Below are 26,968 nucleotides of genomic sequence, written 5' to 3'. Positions count from 1 at the left end.
CTTCTGAGTCTGAAGGCAGCCGGCCAAGGGACCTGGTGGCTGGCGGCACTCTGCCTAATTTCCCGATCTTTCCTAACTCTGCCCTTCCGGCGATTTTCACATTTTCTCCTCCATTTTACTTTCAGAAAATCTCTGGGGAATGCGGCTTTTGTTCTATCGCTTCACATAATTCCCAGGGCTGGGAATGAAAATGATTTCCTTTCACAATCCCTGGCTGAGTGCCTTTCACATCCTGGCTGTGCTCTGGGGCGATTTATAAACTGCGGGGTCTGGGGCTCTTTCTTCCTCCTCTCTCCCATCATCATTTAGAATAAGACATTGCCCATGGCCAGCTCTGAGGTCAGGGTGTCCTCCGAAGTCAGCCACTGGGGCTTCTGCTCCAAGGCAAAGACTCAGTCGAACCACAGTGATGAGAGCAGGAGAGCCGTTCACTCCCGTCAGAAGAAAACAGAAGGAGGCCCTACAGCCCAACTTCTCATCCACGAGAACAAACAAGACCCAACGTCTCCAAGTATCGGGGTTGGCTTTGAACTGAGACTGTGAAAGCACATTTTCCAAACTTGTCAGGATTGTGTTTCATTTCTAGACCTTTATTCTCAAAGGGACAATGAGGAAGAGATGCAGCTTAAGAAGTCTTGAGCTGAGAAATGAAGTTACTTTTCTTTGCTGCCATTACACTGAGCAGGGGAAAAATTAACCCGAGGGGTTCGTGTTTCCCTGTCACAACAAAGCACAGAAACCAGACAGCAGCATGTCATTAGGAAAGCGATGTACCTTTGAGCTGAAGACCACTGTCCGTCAGCTGCCTCCACGGATTCCTGTCCCTCCACTGGACTCCCTCCGGGTGCCAACTGGTCAGAAGCTGAAACAAGACAGAGGGGTGAGCCGAACAGTCAGGCCTCAGACTGGTCCCAGGTCAGGGGCTCTGTCTGAGCCCAGCCCCAGGGAACAAAGTGGACACCATGGGCTTACTTTGCTATCTCCTGAGCAAGAGAACATCTTCATAGCTGAGGCCACAAAGGTCCATTCAGACCTATCTGCCTTGTTACATCTTTTGTCTGAGGCTGTGTCATCTTATTGGTCACTTACCAAATCTTTACTCGTGCCTAACTCACATAACAGCATTCAGCCTCCATACCTGCTGCCCTATGACTGTTTACGAGGTCTGAGCATCCATACACACAGGGTTCAGACCCAGTGCTGCCATGGTTCATCACTAACCTCTCTGGGCCTCGTTTGTCCTCATCTGAAAAGTGGGGAAATAACGATTATACCCTCCTCCCAGGGTTGCTGTGATAATTAAATTAGATGCCTTCTACAAAGTGAGTACACAATGCCCCACACACAGCACAAACTCAAAGATGCCAATTCTTATTTCTAAGTATGGGAAGAAGCCCATGGGGAAGGCACCGAAAAAGAACCTGGGTCTGTGAGCCACAACAAGGAGGGAGGTAGCGGGACTCGGAAGGAATGGAAGCAAGGAGGCTGGGTAGAGACACATCTCCTGCTCACCCTGCACTTTCATTTGGAGAGGTCAGCATCGAAGATTTTAAAGTAATCTATATTCCCATTTCTCTGTCTCTTTTTTTTTTTTTTACACTAATCATTGTTCCAGAGACGCTCAAGTTCAGAGAGGCTCCCATATTTGATTTGAAGCTCCAGAGTTCTAAAAATTAGGAAATGCAGGCGGGGCTTCGTCTCCAGCCTTCTGTCCCCAAACGAATGAATGACTTCCTTTGCCATTAGGGGCTGTTACCACCTCCCTTCCTCCTGAACCTGGATCAGTGATTACCTCTGTTTTAAGATCCTAAAAGCAATGGGTAATTTTTAGCACAAAACAATCAGATGGAGGCAAGTTCAATTTGCTAACGGACTGGTCACTAATGAACATAATTGATGACACATGTGGAAAAACGTGGGCTACTGGACCTTTCCCCAGTCTCTCCCAGGCTCAGGCCCAGGATAAGGTGAGAATTTGGCGGATCTAGAACCATGTCACTGGGGCAACTCTGGGTGAAGATTCATATGGAGTATTTTGCTCGTGCAGAAGTTGGGGCTAAACTGACAAGGTTCATAAACCCCTCAGATGCGGCATTTGTATAAGGTATGGGTTTCGACGGGAGCTGGCTAAGTGGAGTTGTCATTAACTACAGGTTCATTTGCGCATCGTGGCACATCCCACCCCACTCCAAACACATGCAAAAGACTGACTCCTGCTCAGCAGTATTTTATGCTCTTTGGAAATAGATTATTCCCATATGGGGTGGGATTTTGGTTTTGTTTTTTTGCTAATTCACTACTAGTCTTTTTCCAAATACCCTTTATCCCTTTCACTTTGAATTACAGAGTTCATTGCAGTATTGTTTTTCTTTGAGATGTAAGCTCTATTATAATTTAAAAAGGAATTGAATTTTTCAAAAATGGAAACATTCAGGATAAATGATAAGGACAGTATGTTTGAAAAGTCTGAGTTCAGTTTTGTTTTGGCACCATCGCAAACAAAGGAAAAAGGAACTGATTACAGATGGGAATGTAGGGTTTTTTTCTACTGAGAAAAAGTAGTACTGCCTCCAGTTTGCCCATCAGCATCAGAAAAGGGTTCAGCCTCCCCATCTAGTGTCTCCTTGTGCCTCAGCTCCTCCAGATGTAACAGGATACTAGACCATACATCCGTCTCCTACTCAACTCACAGAAATGTTGTAAGAACCTAAGAGAGAAAATCTCCACAAAGTAGTACTGTGATCACAGAACTTATTTGGTTTGTCTTTGTACCCCAAGTAGGGGTTACCCTAATAAAAATAAAAAACTGAACAAGGAGTTGGAGTTGCTTTAAAAAAAAATAAAAATAAAAAGAGGGAATATAGCAAAGAAAACTGTCTCTTTACCTATCGACAGTCAGGCTCTGTTTCTGATGTGCTCCTGCTTCCAGACGGCACCAAGATTTCTTTGTAACCAGGATGAATAATCTATTTTCTGGTTTAACCTCTCACAAAAAATTTTGGACGTAAACTCAACACTAGGAAATAATATTTCACAAATCTCTCAGTCTCCCCTTTATGCAACACCTCTTCATGTTTTTCTTCCAATTTCTCTTCTCAAAAAATTTTTCAACTTAGCTTTTCACCGCTGATTCCATTCTCTTGCATCCACAGCACAATTTTCTCTCTTCTAACCTGGCCGTGTCTCATTTTCTCACTTGTGTCTTAACCGTGGTCCTCCTCCATATCTACTCCCATTTCACTCCTATGAAACTCTCCCCTTTCTCTCCTTGAGAAAAAATCCCCTGATTAACAGTGAGAGAAAGACGACCAGCTAGGATTGTGTTGGGGAAAGAACTGAGATGGCCTACTGAAAGCTGGACAGGCCAAATTTTGAGTTCATGCTGCCTGACAATTCAAACGAGACTTGGTCAACATGGAATTGCAAGACTCTCTTGGAATTTCTACACATATATATTTGACATTTTACCCCAGTGCAATTCCACAATCCAGATGGTGGAAGAATTTCCTTGTTTACTTGAGATAAATTCTCATTCATCGTCTTTTGCTCCCATGAGACCCACTGCTCACAGCCCCTGAGGACTGCCTATTAGGAGCATCATTTTGCTACAGTTTAATGCTCATTATCGGGCAGAGTTAGGAAATGCAGCATTCTGGCTAATTACGTTTTCTGACTAATTGAGAATTACAGTGTACATCTTCCATGGATTACTAATATCTAGACACCAGGAATAATCTAAATACCAAAGCTAAATTGAACTCGGTTAGTCCTTCTTGGAAAATTCAGAGGCAACTTCAGAATATCAGGGTCATCAGAAATGGATGCAAATGTGCAGAAGTACAAGATAATTGGGGTTTCATTTGATACAAAGTAAATGTGGCTTTTGGTGTGTAGCACCATGGGAAATAAGTGTACCATTTCAAGCACATTATTTTTTTTTATAAAACTCGAAATGTGTTTTGAAATGTTTTAAATGTTTAAAGGAAAGAAATTCATCACCTGCTAATTTACCAAACAGTATATGTGATAATCCCAATTCTGTAACAAAAAGTACACATGTACACACATACCCTCACACACAAGTCTGGGAGGATGGGCACCAAAATTTTAACAACAGTCTCTCTGGGTGATGGAATTAACAGGTGCTTTTGTTTTCTTCTTTCGGTTTATCTGCACTTTCTGGTTATAAAAAATAATAATTCCTTCTATAACGTAAATGAATAAACAATCCTTAGTTGAGCAAACTAACACAGCCCAATAAATTATTAAAAGCAGCACAGAAACCCATTTCAATGTAGATTAAGAATGGATTAAATGAAAAGAGTGGTAGCAGAAGAAATCTTCCCGTTTGGAAAACAGCCATCACACATGCTATGTTGTCAAATGTGAACTTGGCCGGGGGGGAGGGGGGGAGCAGTGCATAAGTGATAGCAAGGTGGAGTCTGGGAGAACGCTGTTGTCTTGGGGAATATACATGGGATTTGGGTCATTGCCTGGACGTTACAGGCAGGGCTCTGTGGTCATAAAGGATATGATAGGATTTGGGGTTACAAGAAGGGATTCTTACTTTTGCAATTAAAATAATTCCTTGTCTGCATTTCTGCATCTGTTTCTAACCTCCTAGATAGAATCAGATATGGGAAATCACAACTTGGTTTCAGTACTGATTCTCCCCCACTGGGGAGGGGGCTTGGCTGGAGCCTGAAGTCAGACTCTGTCGGGTCTCCCCAGTACCCTGTCCCGGTCCTTCCCAGCACAGGGACGGTTGCTGGCCTTTCTGTCCCACCCCACCCATAACTCCCACCCTGCCCTGCTCCGGCCTTTACTCTGCGGGGTCTCCACATGTGAGGAGCACCTTATCTCCTCCTGCTTGGTTCCATCAGGGTTAATTTTCCAATAAATCGACCTGCTCTGGGGGGAGGGCAGGCTGACCGCACCATAGTGTTCATGGGTGTGAACAGAGAAAGAAGTCATGGATGCTAGAAATATTTGTGGAGGGCGACACCATCAGTGAGAGAATTTTATCCTAGTGATGAAAAGGGTTCAACGGAGTCTCCACACTTGGGGGAGGGGTTGCCATTCTAGGATCACCCACCCCCTTGCTTCCTATTTCTGTCCATGGGCAAAAGAGGCCATGCCCTGGAGGAACTACATCTCCCGCTTCCAGAAGCCCCTGCATTCTCCAGGGACCAGAGCAGAGGCCACATCCTTGCCATGCCCATTCCTGCCGTCACCTGCACGTCCTCTAAGAGTCTTTCAAGTCCTCGGTGCGTCTCCAGCCTCACCTGTGCTTGCTGTCAGCCCTGTAACACCCTGCGCTCACCTTGCCTGTGGCTCTCCTTCTGCCTGCTGATCTAAAGCTCCTGTGTGCAGCAAACCAGTATTATATTTTTAACCCCTGTAGCACCACTTAGAGTTTTGTGCCAAGCCTCACATATTTGTTAAGTGAATGAATTCTCAACAATAGGGTCCCTAAGTGATTAAGCAGTCGGCACACCTGACCTGTCTTCAGCACTTTACAGCTTTCGGATGATACACAGTATCTCATATGTTCCTCAAAGCCACCTCCCTCGTAAAGCAGGCACTCTATCACCTGTGCCTTCAGGATGAGAAAAATGAAGCGAAGAGGCTGAGGCTTGCCCCAAGTGACACAGCTGGTGACTGGATATCAGGACCTGGATCCAGGCCCAGGAATTCTGAAGAAGGGCCAATGCTCCTTCCACTATGACAACGGTTCCTGAGCCCAGCAGCTCATCCGACTGCCCCGTGGAGGTGGTTGACCAACCAGAGCGGAACAAACCCTTTTCTGGACCTGCTGAGTCACTCTCTGCACAGGCCCCGCCACCTGTACTGTCAACCACGGGTGATTCTGATGCCCTCCCACCCACGGCTGCCTCCCACCCACAGCTCTGATGCCACATCCCGGCCAATGATACCAAAGCTGACAACCAGTGACTTGACCCAGAAGTCGCATGTTCCTCCAGTATTTACCTGCTGATTTGTAAAGAGTTCATTTACACCTCCCAGGATCTTCCTCCTATGGAACGTTGCTGGGTTAACAGGTCAACTTCTAGAAAGCCTGAGGTTAAAATTGGCTATGCCATTCATCAGCCCCAAGTAGAAGAGACTGGGAAAGTTTGACAGCCATGCTTATGAAGGCCTCAGAAAAGCTGTTGAAAAGCTTTGGAGCCGAGAACGAGGGCCCAGGTTCCGCAGCCGGGCTCCAAACCAGCTGGATCTCAGCTCGTTGGACACATCTGGGAAAGGCACTTGTATCGTCAAGACTCTGTAAAGCCAGGGGCAAGGACCCTGGCAATTAAGTGACCACAAACCCATCCAAGAATTACCCATGGGGGTGGGAAAGTTCTTCCTGTTGGGAAGAGTGAGTAAAATATGAAGGGAATCGGCAAGTTCCCCAGCAGGCATGCTGCTTAAACTCAGTCAGGAGAGAGACCCTCAGCACTAAAGTTCTCCAGAACGATTAGGAATTGTTGTAAGAAGTCCTCCGAGCTGACTTAACCTGCCGTGAACCCAGCAAGTGGACACCCACGGCCTGTGATTTATGGGGAGGAGTCGCCTCCAGGGAGGAGCCCGGGCTGCCTGCCTAAGCGCCGTATGCGGGTCAGCCTGGAACCCATTATGATAATCATTGGGGGAATCAGCTTGGAGACAAGTTGAAGCAAGTTGAAATTTGAAAAACACATTAACAGGGGTCTGAAGAGATGCCAGAAGAGCCTGCCAGCAGGGACAGCTGGAAGGCCAATTTTTTAGTCAATACTGAAAGGTGGTTGCTTAAATATCCGAGTCAAACACATGATTTCTCTCCGGCTCAATACTCCCGTTTAATTGCGCTGGGGAGTCTCTCCACGGACACATCTAACACCCAGATACAGAGCGGAGTGAAAGAAAAGCGTGTTATTGAAGTGCAAATGAGGTCCTGGGTGGAGCCTGCAGGCCTGGGTCCGGCTGGAGAGGTTCCTGCCGCCCCGCGGGCGCTGGCTGGGCTTCCCCGCGACCCCGGCAGAGAGGGCTGAGGAGGGCGGTCCGTCTCAGCTGCCCTCATAGAGGGCTCTGTGGGTCGCGCCTCGCCACTGCAGCTCCACGGACTGCCCAGGCCCCAGGGGAGTCTTCAGGAGCCAGGGTTCTCCCAGGGAGAGGGAGGCACGGCGCTGGAGCCCAGTCAGAGGGAAATGCGTGCCCCTGCGTAGCAGTCGCAGGCCTGGCCAGCAGGTGACAGCCCGGTGAGGTTGATCGGTGAGGAAAGCCTCGACTGGCGTCCTGACGTTGGGAAACAGGCTGGTCTCTGAGGTATCGAGACCCAACAGCCTGACCTTTGGAGGGAGTCCTGCCAGACTGGTGGTGCCTGATGGGAACCCTTTCCCAGGATGACGCCCACAGAGGGGCCCAGGACGGGAGGTGAGAGTTGGGGCAGCCCTCACCCACCTCAGAGCTAAGCAGGAAGTTATCAGATGTAGCTAGAAACCCAGGAGAACTGGGACCTCAACCAGGATGAAAAGGAAAAGGCAGGCCCTGGGGGCAGGTGACACGAATCCCTCAAGGCAGAATCAGTGATTAAGAAGAAGCCTGGCGAACTGGAACTCAGAGCACCTGCAGAAGCCGTAAAAGCACTTCCTGATTCAGTGGGTCTGGGTCTGGGGGGCTCGTCTGAGGCCCACGGCCCAGCTGGCTTTGTCCTCATTTCCCCAGGCCTCCAGCTCACGGGACACGGTTTCCCATTCACCCCCAGCGTGTGAGCTATTCCTTGTTCACAACTCCGTTAATCACACCCAACAATCAGAAACCTGTTCAGGTGGGGCTCAGAGGATCTGACGCAAACATGGCTGGGCCATCCTGAAGCCAAGAAGTCCAAGTGCAGCTGCCTGTGCCTGGGGAAACTCTGAAATCGACCTGGTCTCTTCCTGAAGGAGGGCTCCCATGGATGTGGGCTGCCGCAGACAGACAGCCTAGGGAGCGTCTTGCTTCCTCCACTTGCTGGTTGTGTGACCGTGTACAAATTATACCACCTTTCTGAACTTCAAGTTTCCTGCCTCTCTTATGGGACTAGGCATGGGACTGGTGTAGCACAGGACTTGCATCAAATACGATCATGTGGGTAAAATGCCCAGGACAACCAGTATCAGTTCCCCCCACCCGCCAAACTGAGGTGGCCTCAGGTTCCCCTTCTCTTGCCGTTGGGTTTAGTTTTTGTCCAGGGAAGCAGCAGTTAAACGAGGTACTGCATCAGGGTCCCAGGTGAGAAATTTGTCTCTCACCTCTACGCAAGAGGCCAGCCCTGCCCAGCCCCGTTGGTTTCTCCCATGGAGGCACCCCCTTACGCAGCAGAAGTTTGAAAAACGAATCTCTTCGCCTTCCTGGAGCAGGCGTTCTTAGGGCTCCCCCTCTGAGCTGTTTATGGAGCAGCCATTGAGGAATACCAATGGCAGAGGTCTTCTCCCCTTGGGTGTCCCCATGGAGACCCAGCAGCTCCTAGCTTGTCCCGTACTTCATGCTCACACTTCTTGTGTGTAGATAGGGAAGCGCAAGGCCAGGCTTTCCACGGCTCTGCCCACCTCCCTGACTTCGTCCCCTCCAGCTCCCTTCCCCTCCCATCCCTCTCTAGACACACTGGCCCTCTTACTATCCTGTGAACTTGCCAAGCTTGTGTCTGCTTTAGAGCAGGGTCCTGCCCGGAAGCCTGCAGCTGGAGAGCCGAGTGGCTCTTGCCCTCCAAGAACCCTTCTTGGCCCTCTTCTCCATTACTCAGTTTTATTTTCTTCTTAATGCTTATCACTACCTGAAGTGATCTCATTTATTTTGTTACATGTTGGCTGTCTCCCTCTACTAAAACCCAAGCTGTGTGAAGGCAGGGGCCTCATGTGTTTAGTCCAAGGAACATCACAGATCCCACATAATGCCTGGCCTCCACTCTCTGCATTCCTGGAGCATCAAGAAACATTACTTAATGAATGAATCTATGAATGTTACATGCCAAACTGTAATAGCATTGGACAACTGTTCAGGGCGTGAACGCTGTCAGAAACATGTTAACTGTAAGCAGGTAGGGAGCGGGGAGGGGAGGAAAACGCCTCTGGGTGATGGCAAGAAGTCTGCTTTGAGCTTCTCATGCTCCAGAATCCAAGATTCTACCTGCCCCCAGATCAGAGCAAGGGAAGTTTTGCTCTGTCTCCTTTCACTGGAATTGAACAGAAGGGTGCTGGTCATTCCCTCAACCTCATGTTCTGGGATCAAACTAGAGGGAAGTGTACAGGCACTGGGGTGGTGCCCAACGCCAAGGGCTCAAGCGACACTCAACCTAAGAGACGTCTATTAAAAAAAGATAGCTAACTCGTTGTAAGGATTATTAAGCTGTTCTAACTCTTTACGTGGATTGTCTCATTTGTCTTATGAAATTGTCTCAGTGACCAGGGATGGTTCTTGAAAGATCCCTGGGACGCGATCCTCTGTAACAGACACACACTGCTGCTTTGCCTCAAAAGCTTAACTCCACCGGGATCACCGAACCCTAAATGGGGTTTCCAGAAAGGGAGAAGGAGGCAGTGGCACCACGAAGCCAGAAAGGAGAGGGGGGCGGGCCTGCTGCTACAGTGGTTCGTTCTGCAAGCCCGTCCCTGGTCCTCCAGCACCCCGCTGGGATCCCACTGTGTCAGTCCTGAGAAGGACTCCTGAGGGCAGTCGAGGGTAAGCATGAATTGAGAGAAACCCTCATTTCCACCGCCTTCAGGGACAACGAGGAAAAGAGGGTCCCTGCGCCGGGCTTTGTGGTGGGGTCCATGCTCTGAGGTGTCTAGGGGAGCACCACGCGGTACCGGGAGGTCTCCAGCACCCCTCCCTCACAGCGCGCCACCGAGGGCACCGCGTGCAGAGAATCTTCATTTTGTGGGTTCACGGCGGCTAATAAGTTTTTCTGAGGATCACAGGTTCTTCTGGAGGGGGCAGAGAGGGCCCTTTTCATAATGAGGGACTCCCACTTGGGACACTTGCGGTGGGGAGCTGGGCGGGTTGAGGGACCATTTTTAAAAAAGCTTCCTCAAAACACAGAAGCATCCTGCCCCGGGGCCCCAAACTCCACCTGAGCTGCCCCACTCCGGCCCTTTCCCCTCCCCGGGAGCCGGTCCTCTGAGGCCGCGGCAGCGCTGGGAGGCTCTCTAACCATCCGGGCTACTCACCGCGGGCTGGTTCACTCTTGGGGAGCAGCTGCCGGCTGTCTGCGGACCTCATGACGGCCAGAGTTCCGCTGTCTAGACGTCCCTGAGCACTGGCTTCCGCAAGAAAAGCACGAGGGGGAGGCCTCCGAGCAGGCGCCCAGGCGGGGCCTTCCTAACTGCCGCGGAAGGCAGCAGCCCCGGGGCGCTCCTCACGCAGGTCACGCACGGAAGACCCGGAAGAGCACTGCCCAGGCCCCGCCCCCGGGGCACGCCCGGCTCCCCTCCAGTTCAACCGCTCGGCCTTTCAGGCCTCCGCGAGGCACCCAGAGCCCGTGGGCGTCCCCCGGGGATGACCTGAGGGAGGACGCAGCTTGGGAAGAGCACCCCGCGCGCGGCAGTCTTTCTGTTTCCCCTCCTCCATCCCGGGCTCTGAGAGGCTGATCCAGCCGCCTGGGGGAATGTCCCGTGGCCCCTGGAGGCTCACGGGTCACATTCTCGGACGCCTTGGACACTGAGGTAGCAGTGTCAGCACGGGGTCTCCCCTGAGGGATCCCGGCCTTCCTGTTCCTGCTGGAGCTGCGCCCCGGTGCGGATGTGGGGAGGGGAGGGGCAGAGACCCCCTTCCCCAGAGCTTGACAGCCAAGACTCAACGTGGGAAATCCTAGGCTGATAGGGAAAAGGTGAGGGAAGTATAGACAAGCATGAAAAATAAATAAATAGAGAGAGATGGGGGCTGACGTCCGCCCAGAGAAAGGGGTGACTTTCCTCTATTATAAGCCATAACCGGAGGCTACCTACCCCCTACCTACCTGGGTGCCTTTTCCCATTTTGCACCAGACACTGTTTGGGGTCCGGGAGGGGCCGTCCCCTCCGCCCTTTTCACATCCTCTCCTGTCCTCTTTCTCAGGGTCCATCTTGAGATCTTCAACCAAGACATCCTTACTCATTTCTGTTTTGTTTCCAGCTCAGATCTGAAAGTGGGTTAGATCCTACTGACACAGACCCTGTTCTAGAATCCTGTTTCTCAGATTTCCAGCTTGAGAGCCACCCGCAGGGGGGGCTCTGGGAGGAAGTGGTCTCGGGTTTGAGCTAGGAACACCTAGTTCGTTAACCCTGTACAGCCCTCTGTCCTGTGGGGAGGACCAGCTGGTGAGAAGGACCGGCGATGTCGGTGGGTGAAGCGCCCAGAGCCTAGAAATTCAGAAACTCTAATGAGGGTGGCTCCTGGTTCTTATTAGCCAAAGCTATTTCTACTTTTTAACTTAGGTCTTTCTATCTCAAGTGTCTCCAGCAATAAAATGTGGCCCAAACCAGTCACAGCTCACAGGCATGCTAAGGTGAGCTGCTATTGGAATGACAGCACCACCAAAACCATTTAAAAAGCTTTCAAATTTCTATCTCTTCGTTGGTATAGCCCCACTTTTAAAAACAGTAACTATAATTCATTTGTCCCAAAGAGACATCCTTCCTAAATTAGCTACGTAAACGAGGAACCTCTGGATTTAGAGATTTTCCTCTGCAGGCCCCAGGAGCAGCTAAAGATTAGCTTCTGTCAGAATGAATCCATTTCCTTCACCAGTTTGCTTCAGAGGTTCAGGAAGGTTTGCCTTCGGCTACTGAGTCTCCCCTTGAGGTCAGCATTTCCCAGCATTAACTAGGGCGGTTGTTAAGAAACCCTGACCGTGTGGGGGGATGCGCTCCTCCATACAGCTGAAGGAGGCCTCTTTGGTGGACTCCCGCCAAATGGTGTTTTAACCTAAACTCACTCTCTTGCCGTCACTGGAGCCAGGTGAGTCACAGATTCTGTCTTTCTTCCCTGTTTTCAAAGCCAACAGACAATGAGGAAGGTGGAAGCTGCCAGTGTGTGAAGAAAGCCTGTCTGGAGCCTCCCTGGAGGCTGAAGAGCAGAGGGAAGTCCTCCCCCTGCTGCAGGAGGGGCTGAGAGAAAAGCCCCTTCCTTGGACAGGGAAGAACCTTGAAAACAAACGCATGAGGGACGCTTTAGGCTGGTTCCATTAGGCCAACTCAAGAGACATCCTAACATCCAGGATGCAACAGAAGAGTGTTCAGGGCAAACTGGTCGCACAGATCCTCAGGGGCTGTTACCAAATGGAAGGTTGCGGCGTGGGCGTGGGCAGGGATGGTACCCACGCTGGCCCTCAAACCCAAGGAGCTCACTAAACGCAGCTGAAGTTGTTAGTGAGGAAAAAAACAAACAAACATTCAGCACAAATGACGAGGCTTATCTTTTTTGCTTACCCTCAGGATCAAGCCAAGTTTGAGGTCTCCCCATGATCTCATCCTCTGAAGCATTCAAGTTCTGGATCACAAAGTATGTGGTCATTTTCCCTTTCCCTTTCACTTCAATTTCACCCCTCTCAATTATTTCAAAACCTTGATTTTCCAGGGCTCTGCCCAGAGAAAAGAAAAATGCCCCTGATAGCCAAAGATCGCAGGTCTGCAACTTGAGAGTCAGCTGCAATGGGAAGGGTGATGCAAGAAGAGGAGTACAGGGAGGGGACCATGCAAAGGGACAGGGCTGCGGGATGACTACAAAACGTGGAGTTGCTTATGTATTTACTGGCCGCTGAGAGATGTTGGAGACAAACCACAGAACGGTGCAGACCAGCAACGTTTCAGATTCATGGCCAGCTGCCTCAGCCAGGGCTCAGCACTCATCAACCTTCCCTCGTCCTTGGCCAGTTTTGTGGAGATTGCAGACCTTCACCATGCTCATCACGTTCCCGCATTTAGCACCTGCCCTCCCCACCCTCACGCTGCTGACCATGCCTCCTACTTCGTGACGTGATCCATCCACAAAATTACAACCCTTAGAGCGGAGACCCTGCACCTTCTCATCCCATTGACCACACCCATCCTTTCCCCCAACCTGAGAGGATGTCTTGTTCAAGGGCATCCCACCCACGCTCCCTTCCTACCTCCTCAACACTTGGCGCCCTGGACCACCTCTTCCCTTATCTTCAGCTCCCTCTTCACTTGCCACCTCCCCTCAGCCTGCCAGCACGCCAAGGTCTCTTCCATCCTAAATAGAAGTAAAAACCGTCTCACTTGATTATCTTCTGCTTTAATCCATACAGACACAACTGCTGTTGTAGCATGAAAGCAGCCGTAGATAATATGTAAATAAAGATCCTGGCTGTGTTTCAATAAAACTTTATTTACAAAAACAAGCAACAGCCGAGATACGGCCTGTGACTATAATTTGCCAATCCCTGAACTGCACCATATGCTCCTTGAGAGCAAAAACTATCTTATAGTAGAGGCTCAACAATATTGTCTGCCACAATGTCCTCTGTAAGTGTGGCATGGAAGGAAAAACACAGGCTTCCTCCACTACCCCCATCTGGTGGCTACTAGGCACTCTGTATGTTCTGGAAGAAAAAGGGACAAAGAGAGGCATGAATAAGTGAATGGTTACCTGCAGGCCCTGGGGCTAAGATGTACTTTGTTGGGAAGCCCGTGACTTTCCATCCTACAGACTGTATTCACAGTGTCACCAAACAAGCAGTTCCAAGGCATCTTGTCCCCCATGACACCTGCCAAGACTGGTGCTGTAGGGATGCCCACTCCGATCTGCAGAGAGAATCTCACTGAAAAGGGACCATCAGATACTCTTGTTTTTATTTTTAAATTAAGGTATAATTTACATAAAAGGCATACATAAAATGCAGACCTTAAAGGATTTAGCTCCACGAGTTTGGCAAATATCCCTGTAGCCACCATCCAAAATAAAATACAGACTAGGTCCATCACCTTTGCAAAATTATCTTGTGCCCCTTTCCAGTTAAGGTCCATCCCTCCCTGCAGAGGTCACCACTTTCTTATTTCTTCTCCCAGAGATGAATTTGCCTGTTCTGCAACTTCACATAAATGGAGTCATATAGTATATTCTGTTTTGTATCAGACTTCATTTATCCAAATCAATGTTTTTAAGATTCACCCATACTGTTATATGTATCAGTAGTTCATTCTTTTATTTCTAAATATTAGTCTACTGTAAGAATATATCACAATTTATTATGTCCAGTCTTCTCTTCACAAACATTTAGGTTATTTCCCATTTGGAGCTGTTGTGAACATTCTTTTACAGATCTTTTCATGGATGTACATTTTTCATTTTTCTCAGGAAAATACCTAGAAATAGAATTCCTGGATCACAAGGCAGATGTATACTTGTATTACAAATATTTTTCCCATTCTGTGATTTTTATATATGCATTTTCCTTAATAAGCAGAAATTTTTAATTTCAATGAATGTATTAGTTTGCTAGGGTTAACAAAATACCACAAACTAAGTGGTTTAAACAACAGAAATTTACTTTCTCACAGTTCTGGAGTCTGGAAGTCCAAGATCAAGGTGTCAGCAGGTTTGGTTTCTCCTGAGGTCTCCCTGCTTCGCTTGCAAATGGCAACCTTCTTGCTGTGTCCTCACATGGTTTTTCTCTGTGCACACACATTCTTGGTATCTCTGCATGTATCCAAATTTCTCTTCTTATAAGGACACCAGTCAGATTGGATTAGAACCCACCCTAACAGCCTGATTTTGACTTGTTACCTCTTTAAAGGTCCTATCTCCCAATACAGTCACATTCTGAGGTACTGGCGGTTAAAGCATCAGCATATGAATTTCAAAGGGAACACAATTTGGCTTAGAACAATGAAGTTAACCACTGTTCTGCTTTCATAGTTTGTGCTTTTGAAGCACTAAGAAATCATTGCTTACTTCAAAGTCATGAAGCTATTCTTCATATTTCCTTCAAGAAACTGTATGGTTCTATCATTTAGGTCTGTAATATATATCAAATTAATTTTTATAAATGGAGTGAAGTAGGATTGAGGTTCATTTTTCTTCCCATATGTATATTCAATTGTAACAGAACCCACTTTTTTTTTTTTTTTTTTTTTGCGGTACGCTGCCCTCTCACTGTTGTGGCCTCTCCCGTTGCGGAGCACAGGCTCCGGACACGCAGGCTCAGTGGCCATGGCTCATGGGCCCAGCCACTCCGCGGCATGTGGGATCTTCCTGGACCGGGCCATGAACCTGCGTCCCCTGCATCGGCAGGCGGACTCTCAACCACTGAGCCACCAGGGAAGCCCAGAACCCACTTTCTTAAGAAGAGATTCCTTCTCCACTCAACTGATTTGGTACCTTGGTCAAAAATCAATTGTCCTTAAATAAGTAGTCAATTGCTGGGCACTATATATTGCACCAGTGATCTATTTGTCTATACTTCTGCCAATTCCACTGTCTTTATTACTGCAGCTTTAAAATAAATCTTGAAATTAGGTAGTGTAAGTCCTCCAATTTTGTTATTTTTCAACATTTGAAACAGTCTATTTTTATTTTCCAATTTGTTTATCCTTAGTATATAGAAATTCAACTAATTTTTGTATACTGCTCTTATATCCTGTGATCTTGGTAAACTTACAATATCTGGTAGTTTACTGCAGTTCCTATAGGATTTTCTAGGTGCACCATTGTTTGGTTTATGAATAACAATAAATTTACTTTTTCCTTTCCAATACTTATGTCTTATTTTTCTTTTTCTTGCCTTATTGCACTGGGGTGGGGATTTTGGTATATTTGACTAGAAGTGCCCTTCTTTGAATTTATCCAATTTGGGTTTCTTTAGCTCTTGAATATGTGGGTTGATATCCTCCATCAGTGTTGGGAAATTCTCAACCATTGTCTCTTCAAATATTTCTTCTGACCCATTCTCATTCTACTCTCGTTCTAGTACTCCAGTGCACATATGGTAGCCCAATTGATATCCTGCAGATCTAGGATGCTCTATTCCACTTTTTTCACCCTGTTTTCTTCTTTGTGTGTCAGTTGGAATAATTTCTATTGCTCTGACTTCAAAATTCCTGATCCTTTCCTCTACTGTGTCTAGTCGCTTTTAAGCCCATACATTGAATTCTTCTGATTTCTGACATCTTGGTTTTCACTTCCATGGGATGGATAGATAAGTAGTGTATATGTATATCTCATCAGTTCAAATGTGTTTTTCCCCTTTTCCAGCAGATTCTTTAAAATATTTATCAAAGTTATTTTAAAGACTGTCTGATAATTCCAACATCTGGCCATCTGTGGATCTGCTTCTATTGACTATTTTTCTCTTGGCTACACACCACACCACCATTTTCTCATTTCTTCTTACAGCTCATATTTTTAACAATTTAATTGTATAAAAGTACAGTGGAGACTGAAATAGGTAATATCTACCCCTCAGAAAAGTTTATACCCCTTCTTCTGGCAGACTGCTAAACTGGAAACTGAGTGAATTGAATCTGTATTTTAGTTAAGTCAGGGCTTTTTCCAGAGATACTGTTAGATTCCATTCAGCACTTTTTTCTTTTTAACATCTTTATTGGAGTATAATTGCTTTACAATGTTGTGTTAGTTTTTGCTGTATAACAAAATGTATATGTATGTATAAGTCTGTATATGTATAAGTCTATGTATACATATATCCCCATATCTCCTCTCTCTTGCACCTCCCTCCCACCCTCCCTATCCCACCTCTCTAGATGGTCACAAAGCACTGAGCTGACCTCCCTGTGCTATGCAGCTGCTTCCCACTAGCTACCTATTTTACATTTGGTAGTGTATATATGTCAATGCTACTCTCTCACTTCGTCCCAGCTTACCCTTCCCCCTCCCTGTATCCTCAAGTCCATTCTCTACGTCTGTGTCTTTATTCCTGTCCTGCCCCTAGGTTCATCAGAACCATCTTTTCTTAGATTCCATATATATGTGTTAGCATATGGTATTTGTTTTTCTCTTTCTGACTTACTTCACTGTGTATGGCAGACTCTAGGTCCATCCACCTCATTACAAATAACTCAATTTCATTTCTTTTAATGGCTGAGTAATATTCCATTGTATATATGTGCCACATCTTCTTTGTCCATTCATCTGTCGATGGACACGTAAGTTGCTTCCATGTCCTCGCTATGCAGCACTGGTTTTAAATATTATGAAGGCTGGATCAGGACTTTCTCTCCAGCAGGACATAGGATCTGAGCACCACCAAGGTTCTGAGGACCTCCTTATGCTAATCCCAGCCAAGCTTCCAGCTTTGTGAATTGTGGGAGATCTCTTTCTGCTTTACAGCCCAACAATGAGATTTTGGGCTGTCTCCTTGTTCTTCACTCCCACCTGGACTCTCTGCACCTTGGGAGATTTTTCTCTACCATTCTTCTCTGCTCCCAGACTTCAAAGGGTCATTGTAGTGCACTAGGTGAAGGTCAAGAGCACCTCAGAGCAACTTGTCTTAGTTCTCCGACTCTAACATTACCCTTCCATGGACCATGGCCTTGCATTTGGGAAAGGCCCACACTCCTCTGGAACTGGTGATCTCTCTCAGGTCTCCTCCCCTATCCCTAGCCTTTGACCAAATGAACCTATGCATTTGGTGAAGACCTGTGGGGAAAAAGTTGGTAAATGGGTACCGACTCTGTGGCTAGAACTTAACAAAGACGGGCTCTTTGGGATTCTAACCTGTTATTCCAGCTCCAAGGTGGCCATTAAAAGTTCACTAAACTTTTGCTGTGGAGCGGCTGGGCCCATGAGCCATGGCCGCTGAGCCTGTGCCACAACAGTGAGAGGCCCGCGTACCGCAAAAAAAAAAAAAGTTCACTAAACTTTAGACTGGTTTCTTCTTACCCTCACCTCTGGTAGATTACTTCTCCTGGGGCTCTACAAGGGATGAATGTAATCAGTCATGGGTGTCCTCCTCAAAAGGGTTTGCCACTTTCTGGAATTTGGTTCATTTATATTTCTTTGCTATGTGATTTTTAAATTTTTTTAACTACTGGCATGGAAACAGAATTCTCTTGCAGCTTTCAATATCCCAGTCAGACTTACTTGTCTTTTCATCTTTTCATGCTAGATTTTCTTTTCCCTAAAATAAGATTATAAATTTCTCTAGGAAAAAGAATCTACCATACATTTCTCTGAATCCTTCAAAGTACCTAGCACTCATGCATAGTGTGACCTCGGCAAATGTGTATTAAAGGCTTTATGAATGAAAGAATAAAAGATCTCAATGAATATTAATTTTAAAACTGTAGAAGTAGCAGCACAATTCTCTTAAGAGAGAGAATGTTTCCAGCCCTCTCCCCCACTTCCTTAAATAAACCCACATGATATACATTTTCTGGTGGATATTTAATGATGCTCTTAACTATGTCCCTATTCTTATCTTAGAATTGATAACATCATTTCCTGTGTTTTTCTTGGTAAATCCACTACGCAAGTTTCCAGGAATTCATTGTTTAATTTCATTCTTTTTGGTGTAGCACTATTATTATCTCTGTTGCCACGCCTCCTTCACAGACAGACACACATGCTGTCTATTTACACAACAGTATATTTTCAATTATTCTTCAACAGCTTACATTAGAATTCTTTAACCAAAACACTTATCTCGTATCTGACCACCTTATCTCTTCTCCCTCATTACCCCCCATCTTGATCTTTTAATTTATTACATTGGGGGTTTTATACAGCAGCTGTATCTGTGTGTTTGCAATGGGCCGGTATCATGGACATGATACATGGCCAGCTTTTACTCTGAAGACTGCCATGGACACCATAACCAGGACCTGCAGCACTTCTCAGCTTCTAAATTATTGAGGTGATGGCGAATGTGGTGCATTTTCAGAATCTCCTACCTAGGGATTATCATTGGGGAAAATCCTATTCCATCTTATAATTGGCTTTATTTATTTTTAGTTGGCTGTTTATTTTGCAGACCTGACTGACAGGAGTGGGAAAGGGATCTAGATTTTAAAAGACTGAGACACTGCTCTACGCCACCCCGAGGCAGTTAGGATCAGCCGAGCAGACAGAAGACATTTACTTTTCATCACCAAACATGTCCAACTTTTACACTGTGAACAAACTTCCGTACGTGGAAGAGTAGCTTCCTGTATTCCTGTGAGAAAGGCGAGCAGATGTGTCGCTCGTGGCCACGTGCTGAAGGGAAAGCTATTCTGAATATCTTATGGCACCCCGGTGTCTGGACGGCTGGCTGGAGACAGTTGCACACCTCAGCCTGAGTTCCAAGCCTGTCAGACGGCATGCTGGATATACAACTTCCCTAAGCGAAGAAAAGTGGGCTGTTTAGTAAACCTGAACCACTTGTTGAAAGACTCGAACAAAAAGGCAGGAATTAGAAGTGAGCTGGCTCCCTATGGATCGAGTGCTACAAAGTCAGTGAGGAGACGCGCTCAGCGCTGTCCTAGGTCATGGACAAAGGAAGCCAGTGTGAATCGCATCACAATCCCGAGCTCCACAGCCTCTTCTCAAATTTGAGAGAATAACATCCTGACTAATATCTCTATTACTTAGTAACATATGCAAGAGAAGAGACGAGTTGGGAGAAATGACCCATTTTGATTACTGTCACATACCCAGTAACCATCCGAGCAGACTAATAAACAGAATTCCACTTTTTTGTGCGAGGTGGCTGGTATTAAGCAAAGAACTCAGCTGCTCTCTGCCTGGATGGGTTCTCCAGTAACAGGATTCATCACTTCTTTTGCAGAAATTCTCATCCCCAAGGCAAAGTTAGCTATTCTTTGAGCGTGGCTTCCAACAGACACTGGCACACGCCCTACCACCATAAGCATCAGGCTGTTTCCACCTGTAAGGAGCAGCGGTAAGGGGGGATTCAGAGGGTTTTCTTAATGCACTAAACACTAACTATTTTTGTCATTTTCCATGTATTGATAGAAGGACCATATTAAAGCTGGTGGTTATTTTCTAGGGGCATGAGGGGAAAGGTGAGAAGAAAAATGACTCAGGAAACAGCCATGAGGGAGCCAAAAGGGCTTTCTGCTTTTGGTGGAGACAAGTCCCAGAGAAGACAAAGCTCCTGGGGTCATTGTATGATGCTGTGTTTTAGATCCACATTATTTAGGTTAGACTTGCTGCTGAAATGAAGGAGTACTATTCTCTGGGAAAACAGTATGCCCCGCAAAGGCAATCTTAGCATTGGGTAGTATAAGAGGATTTTTTAAAAATTAAAATCCTGGGCTCCCCTGGTGGCGCAGTGGTTGGGAGTCCGCCTGCCGGTGCAGGGGGCGCGGGTTCATGCCCCGGTCGGGGAGGGTCCCACGTGCCGCGGAGCGGCTGGGCCCGTGAGCCATGGCCGCTGAGCCTGCGCGTCCGGAGCCTGTGCTCCGCAACGGCAGAGGCCACAACAGTGAGAGGCCCGCGTACGGCAAAAAAAAAAAAAAAAAAAAAAAAAAAAAATTAAAATCCTAAAATACCTCTACTTCCTTTTTAGTTCTTCCTCCCAACTCCACTGTCATCCACACCAAACCCCAGATCAGTGAGGGGAGAGGAAAATGAGGACCCACCGCCAGGTACGTGACCTGCCTAGGCTCACAGGGACACGCACCCCAGAGCACCACACGCTTACTCTGTAGACATCGTGGACACTGGTTAACCTGTCGAACTTGGAGTACATTAAATTCAGCATTAGTCACCATCTGGATAGGTTCACAGGCAGCACAGATGTTCGTAAATGTCACTATGTCGCTGAAGAGAATTGTGCAGGTTTTAAATTCTCCTGCAACATAAACCGGGTGTCAGTGATAGCCAAGGATGGAGAATACCAGTTCTACTAATTCTGTATTCAAGTGCCCTTTGGGAACCAAATCTGACTGTGCCTTGGAGTAAAGGAGCCAGAATGCCCATCACCATTCACCATCCACCCACCAGACATTTATTGTCTCTTATGATCTGGTCATCATGCTGGAGAATCTTATACTGTGAAGCAGACGGGGTCCCTGCCCATAAGGAGCTCCTAGTCTAGTGAGGAGTCAGAACACAAACAAACACTCAATAAGACATGCAGAGTGGGCTTCCCTGGTGGCTCAGTGGTTGAGAGTCTGCCTGTTGATGCAGGGGACACGGGTTCGTGCCCCGGTCCGGGAAGATCCCACATGCCGCCGAGCAGCTGGGCCCTGTGAGCCATGGCCGCTGAGCCTGCGCGTCCGGAGCCTGTGCTCCGCAACGGGAGAGGCCACGACAGTGAGAGGCCAGCGTACCGCAAAAAAAAAAAAAAAAAAAAAGACATGCAGAGTGCTGGGGGATGACAGGATGGATTGGGTGGGTACGGGCTTACAGAGAAGACCTTGGCAGGTGGGCCAAGGCAGAGCCTGAATCTATGGGAGACCCAAAGGGAAGGGAAAGTTACTCGAAGGGGAGATTACTACCAGAGGCACACCTGCCCAGCCTCAGAAGCACCACTTCGCCACGTACCCTCTTGTTCTAGGGCTAACGCCCTGCAGTACTGACCTTCACGGTGCCTTACCTTGGCGCTTGCTGTGCCCTTCTCCTCAAATGCCTTTCCCTCATTTTCTTGCTGAAATTCAGCCTCAAGGCCCAACTCAAGTGCCACACGTTTTATATCGGCCTTCACACGCACACCCACCCCTCTCTTTCTCTTCTGACATTTGTATATTATTAATTTCCATATTATCTATGTTTCCACAGTAACTTACGTGGTGGAAAACGTACGAATTTTGGAGTTAGATGGACTTCTGGCTGGTTTCCAGCTCTTTTACTCATACACTGGAGTGAATTTTCTTAGCTGTTATGGCTAATAACACCTCCTTCACAGAAATGTTCCGAAAATTAAGTGAGAAAGCACACGTGTAATGTCTAACAGAGAGGCTGGTACAATAACTTCTCCTTAATGCACATAAATTTCCTTTTTGTCGGCCACCCCACCCCCATAAACGTATTCTGTATGTATCTGTCAAACCCACAAGACTAAGAGCTTCTTTGGGTCCCCAGGACCCGGGACAGCACCCTGGCAAGTTCCCATGCTTGTCTGGTGAATGAACACTCGCCGGTGACAAATGGAAAGTGAGTTTGGAGTAAACGTGGCATTCGTCCTCCAGAAACGCCTTGTTCTCCCAGAATGGTCCTTAGAGGCACCCCATGATTTATTTAGTGTGTGAGTGTATCATTTTCAGTTGTAGTGAAGAACGCCCATCAATGGTCACTGCATTGTTTTTATTATTCTCAATGTAGAGAAAAGAAAACTAGGCTATGCAGCTGAAGTAATTAGACCAAGACCATGTCGCTTGCCAGAATCCAAACACAGATCTGTCTGGTTTCAGAGCCGGCGCCCCTAACCACCAAGACGCACTGTTAAGGGCAGGGCCCTCCTCACCTGAGGCGACCTTTCTGCCTTCCTTCAGCTGGTTGGCCACGTGCTCAGGCAGCACGGCGTACAGCAAGGTCTCCGTTTTCTTCTCTTCGATGGCCGAGTGCTTGGAGAGGACCTGCAGCTCCTCCTTCTTCCTCTCCAGCTGGCTGGACAGCTCAATCTCCTCCAGGCGCCACTGGTTCAGGAGGACAAGGTCCCTGGTGGTACCATGGGGGCGATGTCGGAAAGGTGCATCTGGCGCTCCTCCAGTTCATGCAGGCTGCGGAGCTTAGGGGAGCACACGTACATCATGCACCACATGGACTCCATCCAGATCATCTGGCCTTCCCCCCACGGAGAGAAACAGGACAATGCAGCATGTCACCTGCAGGCAATGACGCAGCGCACCAGACCACCACTCAGAACACGTCCTTCTCTCCACGGCACAGTTCAACTCCTTCCCTTTTAGCCGAATATCATGAGAGTTATCTGTACTTCCTGTCTCCACGCACTCCTCTCCCCATCTCTCCACAATGGCTCTCTCCACTCTGTTTTTTTGACCTTAAGCTGACTCCCGTCCACGGCCTCCAAGCGACCTCCCCCAGCACAAGTCTGTAGTCCTTTCCTCACTCAGCCCTTCTGCTCTTTGAGGGTGTTAAGCAAACCCTCCTTCCTGGAATCTCACTTTCTAGGACTTTCCTGACGCTGCTTTCACTCAGATCTCCCCTACCTCTTTTGATTTCTCCTTCAAGACTTTCACTCATTCTTTAGATGCTGGTGTTCTCTTTTCGCATTCCCCAACTACATCCTCCACCGGGCTGACAGAGAATCTGAATTTACAGAGAAACCTTGCTTCCTGGACTCAGGATGCCTATTATTTTTAACAATAGATGTTTATTATCTTATTATGAAAGCAGTAGACATTCACCGCAGAAAATGAAAAAAGTGGGGGACTTCCCTGGTGACGCAGTGCTTAAGAACCCACCTGCCAATGCAGGGGACAGGGGTTCGATCCCTGGTCCAGGAAGATCCCACATGCCGCGGAGCAACTAAGCCCGTGTGCCACAACTACTGAGCCTGAGCTCTAGAGCCTGTGAGCCACAACTACTGAGACCACACGCTGCAGCTACTGAAGCCCATGCACCTAGAGCCCGAGCTCCACAACAAGAGAAGCCACCACAATGAGAAGCCCACATGCCACAACAAAGAGCAGCCCCTGCCCGCCACAACTAGAGAAAGCCCGCATGCAGCAACGAAGACCCAACACAGCCAAAAATTTTTTTTTTAATTTTTTAATTAAAAAAAGAAAGAAAATGAAAAAAGTGGGAGAAAATAATAAAAATCACCCATAATCACATCAGAGATAATTACAGTTAATACTTGAGGGTATATCTTTTTACTACCAAAAATTGGGATTATCAGCCATCTTCTTGTAACCTCAATTTTTCACTTAAATTATGTAATAGGTATTCTTCCATAGCATTAAATATGGATAGGTATTATTTTTTCCTGGGTACATTGATTATACTGTATTTTACTTAAGCAGTAAGCTAACATTGATTATATTATGTCTATTTTATCATTCCACAAACAACATTGCAATGAACAAGCTTGAGGTACATCATTGTGCATAACTGTAGCTATTGTGTTAAAGGATATATTCTTAGACAAAAATATGCTCATGTTTAAGATTTTTGATACATATTGCCAAATTGCCCTCTAAATTGTGACAACTTACACTCCCAGCAATGACTGTTTGTTAAATTATTGTATTATCTATAAGGTATTTATACATGGATGTCTACAACTGAACTTGCCTTCAATCCCCACTGTAACTCTCCTCTTTTTTAATTCTTTGTTTTTGTTTTATTTTTTTTTTTATTTTTATTATTATTATTTTTTTTTTTTTGCGGTACGTGGGCCTCTCACTGCTGTGGCCTCTCCCGCTGCGGAGCACAGGCTCCGGACGCGCAGGCCCAGCGGCCATGGCTCACGGGCCCAGCCGCTCCGCGGCATGTGGGATCCCCCCGGACCGGGGCACGAACCCATGTCCCCTGCATCGGCAGGTGGACTCTCAACCACTGCGCCACCAGGGAAGCCCTGTTTTATTTTTTTAATTTTATTATTATTATTTTTATACAGCAGGTTCTTATTATCTATTTTATACATATTAGTGTATATACGTCAATCCCAATCTCCCAATTCATCCCACCACCACCACTCCACCGCTTTCCCCACCTTGGTGTCCATATGTTTGTTCTCTACATCAGTGTCTCTATTTCTGCCTCACAACTTAATTCTTTTATTACAGACATTTTTAGTTTCTACCATGAGCCAGGCACACTGTTTTAGGTGTGGAAGGGGGTACAGCAGCAACTCAAACTGACAAAGCTGCCCTCAAGGTGTTTACATCATGTCTTCTCTTAGTTAATCACACCTTTATGACCCAGTTACCTAAGCAAGAAAATTAATAATTACCCAAATAGTCTCTCTTTTTCAACCTCTACATCCAGTCACCAATTTCTGCCTTAAATCTGTTCCCGCATCACCACCCCAGAGCCACTTCCTGACTGCATTCAGCACTCAAAACTTCTCACCTGCTCTCCAGGAACAGTCTCCCCTGGCCTCCCAGACTCCATCTTCTCAATGCTCTGGTCCATCCTTCACAGGGCTCCAGCGTGATCATTCTAAATCTCAAATCTGATCCCAGTAGACACTTAAAAGTATTTCCAGTGACATGATAGAGCTCAAGTCCTCATCTCACCAGCCTTCTCTCCCATCACTCCCTGTACAACTCACTCGGGGTTCCCAGAACATTTCATCTTCCTCTCCAATGTCTCCATGGCTCTGCCTGTGTCTGTGCCTAGAATACCTGACTATTGTCAGTCCAATAGAAAGCTCAAAATATGTGCCCCCTATATCATATAAAATATGTGCCCCCTATATCATATAAAAAATTAACTCAAAATGGATTAAAGACCAAATGTAAGAGCCAAAACTGTAAAGCTCTTAGAAGAAAACAGAGGAGAAAAGCTTCATGACGTTGGATTTGGCAGTGATTTCTGGGATGTGACACCAAAACCACAGACAACAAAAAGGAAAAATAGGTAAATTGGACAACATCAAAATTAAATGCTTCTGTGCATCAAACGACACAATCAACAGAGTGAAAAGGCAACCCACGGGGTGGGAGAAAATATTTGCAAATCATAAGGTGTTAATATCCAGAATATCTGAAGAACTCCTATAACACAACAATAAAAAACCAAACAACCTGATTTAAAAATGGGCAAATAATTTGAATAGACATTTCTCCAAAGAAGATATACAAATGGCCAATAAGCACATGAAAAATGCTCAGCATCACATCATTAGGGAAATGCAAATTAAAACCACAGTGAGATACCACTTCATACCCATTAGAATACCTATTATCAAAATAACCAAAAAAAAAAACCCCGCCAAAAAACAATAACAGAGGATAACAAGTGTCCATGAGGATGTGGAGAAATTGGAACTTTTGTGAACTACTAATGGGAATATAAAATGGTGCAGCAGCTATGGAAAACAGTATGGAAGTTCCTCACTAAATTAAAAATAGAATTACCAAATGAACCAGCAATTCCACTTTTGGATATACACTAAAAGGAATTGAAAGTAGGGGCTCAAAACATTTATACGCCCATGTTCATAGCAGCATTATTCATTATTCAGAAAGTGGAAGCAATCCAACCATCCACTGACAGATGAATTGATAAGTGAAATGTACCCTATACATGCGGGAATAATATAATAATAATTCAGCCGTAAAAAGGAAGAAAATTCTGACGTATGCTACAACAAGGATGAACCTTGAAGGCATCACGCTAAGTGAAAAAAAGACAGTCACAAAAGGACAAATACTGTATGATTCCATTTATATGAGGTACATAAATCAGTCAAATTCATAGAGACAGAAAGTAGAGTGGTAGTTGCCAGGGGCAGGGGGAGGGGAAAACAAGGAGCTGGTATTTAATGGAGTTTCAATTTCGCAAGATGATAAAGTTCTGGAGATGGATGGTGGTGATTGATGATTATACAACACTGGGAAGGTACTTACCACTGCTGAACTGTACACTCAAAAATGGTTAAAATGGTAAACTTTATGTTATATAAAATTCACCACAATTGAAACAAAACCAAAAACAAAACATGTGCCCTATTAACAGTAGGTCAGATGATCACGTTGCTGTATAAAGGACAGGCCATTTCAAGAGTACAAATAATTGCGCATGCATTCTAAAACTTTTGGTAACAGACCAGAATTTTATAATTATATATAAATATAATTAGAGTTCATGTCTAAACTAGACATGGTTGAAGAAATAAAATATATTGTTAACTACAGATTAAGCCAAATGGGAAAAAAAATATAATGCTCTCAATGTAGTCCCCCAATTTTTATCCAACTTTTTTCAGGCAATTAGAAAACTGCTTCTTCCCTTTTTTGTCCAGTCTCCCAGAGCAGAAAGCAACGAGGAGGAAGGAGTTACTACCTCGGAGTTTGAGTGCAGACTGACTTCTCCATGCTGCAGGCATCAACTCCCTTTGCGCCTTCAGGACAAACTG

General features: G+C 46.3%; 1 protein-coding gene and 1 long non-coding RNA gene across 3 annotated transcripts in view; both read right to left on the bottom strand.

The window, feature by feature from the left end:
* LOC132508646 (uncharacterized) overlaps positions 1–10,369 on the bottom strand; it is a 32,959-nt gene extending 22,590 nt beyond the window's left edge. For both annotated transcript variants that reach the window (XR_009536719.1, XR_009536718.1), the window contains exons 1-2: positions 10,188–10,369; positions 775–862 (exon numbers count right to left, since the gene is read on the bottom strand). This is a non-coding gene — a long non-coding RNA (uncharacterized LOC132508646). The remainder of the gene's footprint in view (positions 1–774; positions 863–10,187) is intronic.
* A 15-nt stretch (positions 10,370–10,384) lies between these two features.
* LOC132509003 (guanylate cyclase soluble subunit beta-2-like) overlaps positions 10,385–26,968 on the bottom strand; it is a 35,914-nt gene continuing 19,330 nt past the window's right edge. The window contains 9 exon segments of the mRNA XM_060129552.1: positions 10,385–10,677; positions 12,426–12,577; positions 13,606–13,760; positions 19,698–19,830; positions 20,613–20,680; positions 20,682–20,770; positions 22,385–22,597; positions 22,600–22,704; positions 26,896–26,967. Of these exon segments, the coding sequence (XP_059985535.1) occupies positions 10,385–10,677; positions 12,426–12,577; positions 13,606–13,760; positions 19,698–19,830; positions 20,613–20,680; positions 20,682–20,770; positions 22,385–22,597; positions 22,600–22,704; positions 26,896–26,967 (1,280 nt within the window).

Source organism: Lagenorhynchus albirostris, chromosome 18, assembly GCF_949774975.1.
Source record: "Lagenorhynchus albirostris chromosome 18, mLagAlb1.1, whole genome shotgun sequence".
NCBI lineage: Eukaryota > Metazoa > Chordata > Mammalia > Artiodactyla > Delphinidae > Lagenorhynchus > Lagenorhynchus albirostris.
This window is presented reverse-complemented; position numbering and strand designations above follow the sequence as displayed.